Here is an 11155-nt window from a genome sequence, read left to right on the forward strand (position 1 = left end):
AACTGAGATGCGACTTGACAGAAGTGGGAGGTAAGTGTTAGGAGAAATATTGGACATCTTGATCTCGGGCCATACCTACCCCTTTATCTCGGATGTAAGCTGCAGAGAACAACCTCGACCCCAGCCGAGTAGCCGACTAACCGAAGTGAGCTACCTCAGCCCCGGCCGAAGAGCCATCAGCCAAAGATTATAATTAGCACGTGTCAAAAAGGACTGACAATCCCAACAATCGACAACTCTGGCAGCCCACAATTATGGCAGTGCCATGGCATGTGCCCCTCCAATGCTGTCTGCCACCTAGTGGACTGGCACCCACTCCTCAACTGTTACTTGGCCATCATTGCATGCCATGTTAGGCCAGGTAACGAGAAGATAGGCCCCCTATATAAAAGGGCAGTCCGGAAGACCTCAGATATGCATATAATATTACTCACAAAGATTACACTCGGCTGAAATTCTCATCCTTCTACGTTGTTGCCTCGTTATTGTGACTTAGGCATCGGAGGGTCTTCCGCTGAAAACTCTTCGGCAAGCGGATTTTTTGCAGGCCACATCCGAAGGAGATCCACCCCCTGCACCTTGACCAGCCTATTTAGCTCGTCTCTAGATGACCTTAGGGTTGTCTGAGCTGCACTCCGACCTCAGTCCAGATTCGGCGGCAACATACATTATTTTGTTGCTACTTGCGACATGCCTTTAGCTACTCATGAAATTGGTGAAGGCTCCACATGAGTCCTCATAGATTTAGATTGACATGTTTTGCGGTGTTTGCTTAGGATTTCTAACATAATGTACAACATGATTGTGTTTGATGTAAGATGCTTTGAATTGTGAACTTTGACCAAAGCATGTTTTGTTACTCATCGTCACATATGTTGTTATAACAAAATATAGCATGTTACGATGCTTTACCATCACTTTGTTAAGTCCACAAAGCAATGGAAAGACCGAAACCAACCTTTGACGACCATTTTGTCAAGGAAAATCAAGGTTCAAGTTCTAACCTTGCTTGATATCATTGCCAAAACAGCATTGCTCCTTCCATGGTTGGAATGGCTGGATGAAGGAAATAATGAAAAAACAAATTAAGTTGCATATGTCAAAAGGCAACCATTATAAATCCATTCTAACGTGTATATGTGAATATTTGTTTATGTATATGTATTATATTATATAGTCCAAATTCCAAAAAACTCATTTATCATAAAGCTCCATGTTTATGCTGGGAGAGTCCGTTCAGGCGTATATTTAATCCCACATCGATTATGTACGACATAGATTTTGGGTACTTATACAAGGCGAAAGAATCCGAATAATAAATTTCAACTAGTTTTTTTTAGTGAGATCTTAGTCGTGACAAATAGTATCAGAGAGCACCCAATCAATAATCTATGTGGACTAAGGGACATTGCAGCACAAGCTTATTGAACCTAACCACGGACCGATCATAATGCTTGTGATTAGATTTAAATAAATTTAAACCCTTAGCCTAATGAGGATGCCGGAGCTTAAACGGGGAAAGTATGTGAGGATCCGTATGGGCGTATATTTAGTCTCACGTCGACTATATACTAGGTAGCTCTTAGAAACTTATGCCGGGCCAAAGAACCCAAATAATATATTTTTAGTCTTTTTAGATGAGATTCTGGATTGCGACGTATGCCGACTCTCCAATCTTATTACATGCATCGCTCATGTCATTCTCTAGTATACATATATAAAGACTGAGCTAAATACATTTGTAGATATTGTAAGATGCTGGTATTTACATACATGTGTGCATACATGTCTCAAAGAATGTATACACCAAGACATACATGGCTGCATTCAAAAAGAATGTTACTAACTTGCCATGCCAAATTCGAATTTCCAACCATAGAAAGAGAGAGAGAGAGAGAGCCGGAAATGCAGGCCTGCGAGGCTTCGGGAATGCCGGGAGCTCGGCCTCGCCATCCCCGAGCCTAGCCTTCCTCAGCCATGACTGGCCGGCAAGATTGTGTTGCACCAAAACTCGGTCCATCTTCTCCCATTTTTTCCTTCCCTCCATCTCAAGCAAGAAACAAAACAAGCGGAAGCTAGTTTGGCATTTCCAATAGCTTCTTCAACTCACCACGGTTTCAAGTTCCACTCGTTATCCCGTGAACAGCGAGGATGGTAGTGACATATGAACTATCTTAAACTATTTTAAAAAAAATAAAGAGAAAAGATATTAGCCACACAAATATGGATTAAAATAATCTTAGAAATGATTTGTAGAGGAGTGCGAACGTGGCCTTCTCTCCTAGTCCTTGGGGAAGAGAGGAATGGAGAAAACGTCCTCTCTCCCTCCGGTCTCTCAGTTATCTGTGGAGGGAGAAATCTTGGAGAAAGTTTCTCGCCCTTTCTCCAATCCCTCGATGTGCCATATCAATCCTTTCTCACACTCTGGTCCAAAAAAATAGTACAATAATACTATAATATATAGCAATAACTATTATTGTTTTATTATTATCATTGGGAGCAAAACTCTTGGTATAATTGAAAAACGGAGGTTGACGTTGGAATTTACAAAGATGATATTGAAATGCAATATCTACCCATTTAATATTATTAGTGAATGTGTACATGCAAATGCGCATCCAGCCAATAATCAATAGTATGCGATTTTAATTGAGAGATTCCATAGTGTCCAATCAAACATATATTTTTTTCTTAAAAAAATAGCTCATCTTTTTCTTATCATTTAATATTTTCTTTTAATAGATTTTTTATTATGTTAAATAGAACTTCTGTCGAATGTAGAGTTAGATGATGATTGCAATGGTAAAGAAATATATTGCTGAAAAATAATGACATGCTATCTTCATTCTTTGTTTCTTTAGATGCTTGGTGCAAATTCACAATGTTGTCTTTCATATCTTTGTATACCCAAAGCATTAAGATAAGAATTGGTTCATGGATCTCATATTGATATTAGAAAGTTGAAAAAAAAAAAGAGTTAGTTTCTTGATCCGTTCAGATGGCCCTAAATCTGAAGCAAATCCAAAAAAAAATCTCACTTTCAAACATAAATGAAAGTCAAAAGTGGGATTCCAACTAAGAAATTAGGATGCAAAATTTAACCATTTGATCTGTTTAATTTGATTCAGATCATTACAAATCAACTTAGATTATCAGTTTAATAAAATGGTTTGGTTCAGTTTTAAATTTTTGATTGGTCTATCTCGTATCACCGGTCTGATTGCCGTGTTACCTAGTAACTAGATCGTATCGGGTATCGGATGACAATTTTGTTAAAAGATCCGCTTACCCGCTCCCGAAATAGCCCTACCGTCTTGGCCCCTGGTTCCAAAGGTTCGGCGGCGCTCGAGTTCCAGTTGCCGTAGCTGGAGGCGGAGCGGGAGGAGCGAGAAGAGTCGCCGTGGGGATGACCGGGAGCGCGTTCAATGCGTTCAAGGCGCGGGTGCCGATCGAGTGGAGCCCGCGGCTGTACATCACGCTGGTGCGCGGTCTCCCGGGAACCCGCCGCCTCCACCGCCGCACCCTCGAAGCCATGCGCCTCCGCCGCTGCAACCGCACCGTCATCCACCGCACCACCCCCTCCCTCCTCGGTATGCTCAACCAGGTGCTCTCTTTCTCTCTCTTCTTTCCCTTTCAAAAAATTTTTTGTTCCTCCTCATCTTCTTTCCCTTTCAAAAAATAAAACGATTTCAAGTTGCTAATTGCGACCGTGTTGTGGTGGTTCAGGTGAAGAGGTTGGTTGCGGTGGAGACCGAGGAGATGTACAATGCCCGGAAGGAGCAGGAGGCGGAGCACCGATCTCTCCGCCCTCCCATCGTCGTCAGTCATCCGCCCCCTGCTGCCGATCAGTCATGATGGTAAGTGAGTGGTATTCACACGGCATCTTTCCTTCCCGTTATTTAGAGTCTGTTCTTACTTATGCTCATCTTTTTGTGCTTTATGATTTTTTTTTTTTAAATTTTTATAGAACCATTCTTAGTATTCTCTGGTTTTATTTTAATTGTGCGTGTAGTCGGTTCGTGTCATGCGCTTCATTGTAGGAAAAATTGTTGCAAAATATATTCTAATATAGGAATAGCTTGCAATTAATAAAGTGCACAATGCTTTGCTGTTTCTTGGTACATTTCTTGCCAATCGTGTTCTCTGGAAATAGGATGCATGCTGCATCAAGAGCATCAAGTTATAGCAGCTTGATACAACATGATGATCTAGTCTCATGTCTTGGTGTGCCTAAGAATGCATGCAGGCAGGACGAATCAAGAGGTTTTCTTTCTAGAGCTGGGCTATCAAGAGGTTTTCTTTCTAGTGCATTATTATTATTATTTTTCTGCTGGTTGACAATCATTGATAATGGTAGCTGCAAAAATTGTTTGTTTTTTGCTTATGTATCAAGCATGTTATGTTGTACCGTATCGAATTGGACGGTACTGAACGTAACATACCGATTCGGTACCGGTGGCATACCGAGTAGTGGTATGCCAAAAAAATTGCATACCGTACTGTACCGACACTATACTAGTGTGGCACCAGTACGGGGTCCGGTATCGAGACGGCGAACTTCGGTATCGAGAGAAAGGAGAAGTTAGATATCTATAAGAAATTAAAAATACTTCTTGATGTACTTATTCTAATTTTGTTGAATAAATCTTGGGTATTATAATCCACCTTGCTTGAAGAACAAAGCTGAGATTTGGCGTTTGCAGAAAGTGCGCTATTTATCTTCAAAAGGAGGTTTTTTTGATATTTGTGATGGATTTGATAGTACTCTTTTCTCCTCTTCTATTTCCTTTCTTCTTCCTACTTATTAGTTTCTCTTTTCTTGCTTTTGCATAAAGTAGCAATATCGTGTCATATTCTTGCAATTTCTGCACCAATCTAACAAACTTCTGATTCTGTTAAATCAAAAGGTTGTAGAACCTTGTAGTGGAAGATTAAGTTTGCATGCTGAATGGCAAAAGAAAGTTGAACACAATGTTTAAAATATTGCATGAGAAGTCGTAGGCTGGGGTGATACACTAGTATTCGATGCTTACTCAGGGCCAGACAATTAGAAAACTAGATTGTGCTAGTGCATGCCATCAGTCATATGCCGGGATGATAACAATGTAAATAAGTGCATGCTATTGTGTTCCAGTCTGGCATACACCAGTACAGACCCATGTGGACAGTCATGCAGTGCAGAAGCAAATACCTTTGTACCATGGCCCTACTTCTCCGGTAGGTACATACATTAGGTATGGACCTGCATTAAGTGATACTTCTAAGGATGCTTGAAGAATGGTTGCTTCTTAGTCGGATTTTTGCACAGGTGGATGAGAGGTTTGCAAGAATGAATGAAATCATTGAACAATAAAATCATGCTGATATCGAAGATACTCTTCCCTCATCTTCTAGAATGTTAATTTGGATTCAATTTCAAGACGTGTGGGCATTATACAGCAAAAAACATGGTGAGGAAAGCAATCCCCTGCAAATATGTTGAGGTGGGCCTATGGGTGTTGACTGGTGGATTTTGGTCAAATTAGTTTTCTAGGAGTCTGATCTTGTAAAATCTATATGATTTGATCCATATCCAATAAGGATTGAAGGATATGAACTTTACCATGGACCTGCATCCAGAAGTGAGTGAATTTAGCATGAGACACTTATATGTTCATTATTGATACATTTTTAATCTATTATACTAAATATATGGTGGTGCATATAACAAATGTAAATAAATCTTATACTTTCTTCCTCTATTCCTTAGCTTGGAAGAGTTGCCTGTACGTGTATTCATAATTTTTCCTGAGAGTTAGGTACCATGATTGGTGCATAACATGTAGATCCCATTTCCGTAAATATACATTGACTCCTAATCATAATGTAGTCTTTGTATCATAATTCGGTCTTGGTTCCCAAGATCAACAAAACCAATATATAAATGGTGACATGGAGAGAGAGAAACTATGTTTATTTCTTAACATTCTCTAGAAGCTAGTAACTCTTGATTGTCATTACTAGTTCAGATCGTCTTTTGGGTGTACTTGTCCTAGGGCCAAAAGATATAATATTCTTTTGCACAAAGAGGTTGCATAAATAGGAATGCTTGGTTGTTATTAGAGTTGTTGGCATACGGAATTACAATGAAACAGGCCTTGAATTCAAGGTGTAGCCTGGATTACATTGAATGACTTTTTATAGTTCCTTTGGTTACATAAAATGGAAAACTCAGGTCAGCATATATGCTAAAAAAGTTTGGGAATCGGCAGCTAGGTAGAAAAACCCAGAGCATGAGGTAGCTCCTATGCTGAGGCACAAGGATGGTGTTGAAGAGCATGCATCAGATGCTCCAGTTGCTTGTAAGTATGAAGCATGAAGAAACATATTATAAAGAAAATTATTTCAAGACCACATGCTCATCAAAAAAATTTTATGTTTCCCCTACAAAAGCAGTTACATAAGATTCCACATGAATTTAAGAGGAACATTTGAGTAATTCTCTATGGTATTATAACCATGGAAAGAAACCAATGACATTTCTATAACTTGACCAAGATTGCTCTTACAGAATATGCTGATCATGACAGGTTGGATAGATTAAGGGAAGATGAAGATGACAGCACTTATATCAACATAGATGGAGGAAAAGTTCAAAATTTCATTCTTCGAACATGTGACATACTGAGGATTACTATGTTACAATTATAATGAAACTTATTGATTGAATTCAGTATTTTTTTTAACAAAGACATTGGGTTTGCATTTAAATGTATGAGGCACATTTGATCCAGACCTGATCTTCTCCTTGGTGGAAAAACAAACATGAAATATAAACCAAATAATGTTAATATTGTATCTTAATATGCATTTAATTATCAGGATACTTGAGGACAACACTTGAGCACAACACGTGTCCTCAAGCCATGTCCACAATAAATATGCCCTATCCTTGTGCTTATTTTGGTGGATGCTGTCATGTCTTACACTTGAGGACATTTGGATGCTTGGCACCCATGCCAAATGTCTAGGTAACACTGGTACCATCTTTCCTTTGAAACTGCAGCTCAGCTGCAACTTCTGATGAACCTTGAGGTAGAAGTCATATTTCAATCTAAGTATACTGTATCCTCTGAGATACAATCATGGAAACAGTTAATTCCTATCATTTTGCATTATCTAAGTTTTCTTTTCCTTATACACCTAAGTGCATCTGCTTTTAATTATTTATTATGACCTCTGCTTCTCTCGTGCCTCCATTCAATTCAACCTACTTCAAGAATCAGAACAAACATCATGGATCCATCTTGCTAAATAACATGCCAAAGGGTGAAATAAGGATATTCCTTCTCCAGACCTTTTTTTTTGAGTTTGCAAACAAGTTTTTCCAAACTTATTATCTCAAGTAACTTTTAAACCTTGGTGCCAAATCTATTAATATACATACACGAAAGGCTTCATATCTGACCAGAGGTGGACGTGAAGTCTTTCATGTAGCACTCATAGACTCAGTCTCACATGTGGCTGCTAGCCCTTTCCCACCCTTCCTCTCATGCCTCCTTTCGTTGTAGAAACCTGCATATTTGATAAGTACATCCACTTGTTTCACAGTATACTCTCATTTCTCTAAAGAAATATAAAAGTGGCCATGTCTTAGTGCTTAGCACTACCTTGACCAGTCGCCTACATGGTCTGCTTTTTAGAACCTTGGACATGCTCAAGACTCGAGAGTTAAAACTGTGTTAAAAGCATGGTATGCTGTACCGACCTGAACCGAGCGGTACAGAGGGTACTATACCGTACCAATTCAGTACCAATACTGGCATGTCGGTACGCCAAAAAAATTTCGTATCGTACCGTACCAATATTATGCTAATGTGGCACTGGTACGGGATCCGGGACCGAGACGGCGAACCTTGGTTAAAAGGACTAAAAAGAGAAGACCTAGAATAAAATGGATGGAAGTTCTGAGAAGGATGCAGAACAACTGGAAGTAACACTAGAAGTTGTCTTTAACAAGAACAATGGGCAAATAAGAATTCAAAAAACCAACACCCAGTTGTGACATGTTAGGTGACTAGTTTATGGTGATATGATGAATGTTGAAGTTGTGGAACATCATTATCCAACTGGATTAACAGGTTATGATAATTAGTCACAATGGCTTTCAATGATACTGCTAGGTATTGTGAATTCTTCGTGAAAGCTTTTACTCACTAATTTTGAAGCTGATGCACCCTTGTGAAAAAAATCATCTATTGGAAATCTCATGATTGTTTGAATTTTATATTTATAAACTTGATTGCTTCGAATTTTATTTTTTATATAAATTTGATCGATATGAAAGAGGGCAGAGGTAAGCTCAGTACATTGGTCAGTAGGTGCTCATTGGTATTCTTGAACTCAACGACCTCAGCTTTTGATTAGAAGAAGTCTTGAGCATCCAGTACATGACTATAGGAATACAATAAAATGCAGTGGCCAGCTTATGAAGCAGGCCACACAGCAAGGAAATGGCTTTCGATCGATCTTTTCCTATGCCCTTTGAAGTGGAATTTCTACGTAAAAGCTTATCATGCATCTCCGAAGTATTGATTTTTCATTGAACAATCAAGAAGGCATACATGTCTGCTAGTTGTTCAAGTTTATTTTGGCAATTCCTTCTAGTTTTATCTGCGATTTTTTTGTTAGTTGAGTTAGTAATATTGAAGGCTATTGTTTCTTTCCTGTGGATGATCTCATTGATAAATTTTCTTTTCAAAGAACTGATTTATAAAGGATTTTCTTCTAAATAATTTCTTGTTAAATTTTTTCTATGGCTTTGGTCATTTATGCAGGCCATCTGAAGGCATATGGATTTAGGTTGGCTGTATAATTGCCACCTAGTCTCTGGATACGTAAATCAACATAATCAGCTGTCAGTGGATAGACTGTTGTTTTCTTTCATGCAAAGCTACTTTATAATCAGTATTCAGATAATATTATTGTACTCGTATGCTTATCAATTTCATATGTAGCAAATTTCATTGTGATTTTTCTTATATAAATATGTACAGTAAACTTGTCTTGTTAACATCAACTCTTGGAAACCTTCACACTGCCCAGTCATATGTGCTTCTGCTGACAAGGCCATTTGATACATTGAGGTCATGGGTTCCAATTGATCTTTACCTTTTGAATATAAAATGGCAGTGTATGAGTTCTTAAATGGGTGACTTGAGCAAAGCAGTACGATAGCAAATGCATCAGGATCCTGATATATCATATAAAACATGCATACTGTCTCTTTTCTTATACGCTTCGAATGTGTGGTGAGCGGTACATGAGGAATTTCATTCATCTCATTGATGCTATGCTGAATAGAACTAGTGGAGGACATGAAGGCCAACGAAATAAAATTGTTTTATATTAGACAATTCTGTATAAGTGTTTATATTTATACAAATGTTCTGGATATTCTAGTTATGTACCAGTCAAGTTTCTGTCAGATATCAGTTGAAATGTATTGACTGATTCCTTCGCTGGTTGCAGAACATTTAAATTGTTCCAGATTTCTGAGGTGCATTCGTAATCACAAATTTGGTATTTGGAAACAATTTAGCTAGAGGTGATGATCCGGAATTTGGAGAATCTGGCAAAAACATCAAAAATTCGAGTATGAATGAGCAAAAATTAGAAAACTGAAACAATATAATTTCTAAAATATATGTAAATTTATTTATATAATATTGGCGAAATAGGGGGATGCAGAAATAATAAATGATAGTACAAAACATCACTCCCAGCAACAATATATGGTACCATTCATTTGTAATATAAATTTTTTAATTGGTCATGAATAACTCATGAACAATTTATTAAAATTGTTTATAATTTGAGAATAACTGAATAGTTCTGGATTGATTCATTTTGGAGAATAATTCGGAGAATTATTCTGTCAAGAGAAAATTTAGAATAATTTGAGAATTTATCATTAGCTCAGACAATATTGTAACTGTGGATGCATCCCCTGGTATCTCCCAATCGGGTGCACTATGGGGGCAGAGATTTTAATTCTATCATGTGGGATAATTACATGCAACCAAATAGGTGTATTATTGTTACAAATGCCTCTCTCCTTCTAAAGCAAAAATGGTTTTGTTCAACTCCAAAAGCAGATTTTTTTTTTTCTTTTTCCTTTTTTCTAGGAAACTGCTGAGGTTACCAAAGTTCCAAATTGTTCAGGTCGCTGCATGCCAAAAATTGGCATAATGCACAAAAAAGGTGTGAAATTATTAATGTTTTGAATCTCTGTCGTTGACTCTGCAGGCCAACACTGGGATTTACAAGTTTGGATTTCAGGTAGTTCAGCTGTTCGGATGTGATCTTTATTCTACAAGATCGTGATCAGAATCCATTCTGATTATTGGATTAATATTAGAATTTGTGTTCTTCCACTGTTATTTTCCATTGGAGTTTGTGGCAACTGGCAAAGTTCACTGTGAATTTGATATGCCATACTGCTATTGCATATTTTCAGGAGAAGCTGGCCTCGACATCGACAATGTCTGTGTTAAGCAACCGCAGGCAATGCATTTATTTATCAATGCATTAAGAATTATTGGCATATAATCTAATTGGCTTTTATGAAGGGTGACATGCTATGACTGGAGATATGACTGTCTATCAATTTAGAATATGGAGTCATATACTGTTCCGAAAATGAGGAGAAAAAAGTATTTTTCATTACAGCAACCTGAAAATTTTACTGGTCTAAGCAAAGATAGTATGAAGTGAACACTCATGGCCATGGTGGATGGTGCTTGGCTAGAAAAGAATGATACACAAAAGCACTTGGCTGTGGGCTAATATTCAGTGAGGTACTTTGGAAAAGAGTTGCCTGCTAATTCTGAAGTGCTACAGGATTTCAAATTACATGCAGCTGGAAAAGGAACATGGACATGCATGCTTGGCTATGTTGTTAGACTCTGTGCACTTATGATGTATATTTTGTTTGCAAAATAAGAGGTAGCCTTCTTGGGTGGCATGCTGGAGTTTCCCATGGGCACTGTGCTCCTAGAGATTGTTTCTTTAGAGACTAGTTGTGTCGTTAAAAGGTGGCAGTAGCAAGATGCAGAGTACCCATGAGCTTGAAATCTTGGTATTTACAAGAATACTCAACAATTTTTCTTAGGTT

The 11155-nt window shown here is 38.1% G+C and overlaps 1 protein-coding gene across 1 annotated transcript; it reads left to right on the forward strand.

Moving 5' to 3' along the window:
* Window positions 1–3313: 3313 nt before the first annotated feature.
* LOC120103772 (uncharacterized) lies at window positions 3314–9187 on the forward strand. The gene is made up of 3 exons (XM_039126847.3): window positions 3314–3604; window positions 3727–3857; window positions 8817–9187. Exons 1-2 carry the CDS (start codon window positions 3407–3409, stop codon window positions 3853–3855), a joined length of 327 nt encoding a protein of 108 aa, XP_038982775.1. The 5' UTR covers window positions 3314–3406; the 3' UTR covers window positions 3856–3857; window positions 8817–9187.
* The last annotated feature ends 1968 nt before the right edge of the window (window positions 9188–11155 follow it).

Source organism: Phoenix dactylifera, chromosome 6 (genome assembly GCF_051530095.1).
Source record: "Phoenix dactylifera cultivar Ajwa chromosome 6, Ajwa_hap1_PhDact_Kaust_v1.1, whole genome shotgun sequence".
Taxonomy (NCBI): Eukaryota; Viridiplantae; Streptophyta; class Magnoliopsida; order Arecales; family Arecaceae; genus Phoenix; species Phoenix dactylifera.

Bases quoted from the DNA above. Each gene is read 5' to 3' on its own strand.
- LOC120103772 (XM_039126847.3), top strand. From the start codon at position 3,407: ATGACCGGGAGCGCGTTCAATGCGTTCAAGGCGCGGGTGCCGATCGAG. The intron at 3,605-3,726 runs GTGCTCTCTTTC...GTGGTGGTTCAG, and splicing joins TCCTCGGTATGCTCAACCAG to GTGAAGAGGTTGGTTGCGGT.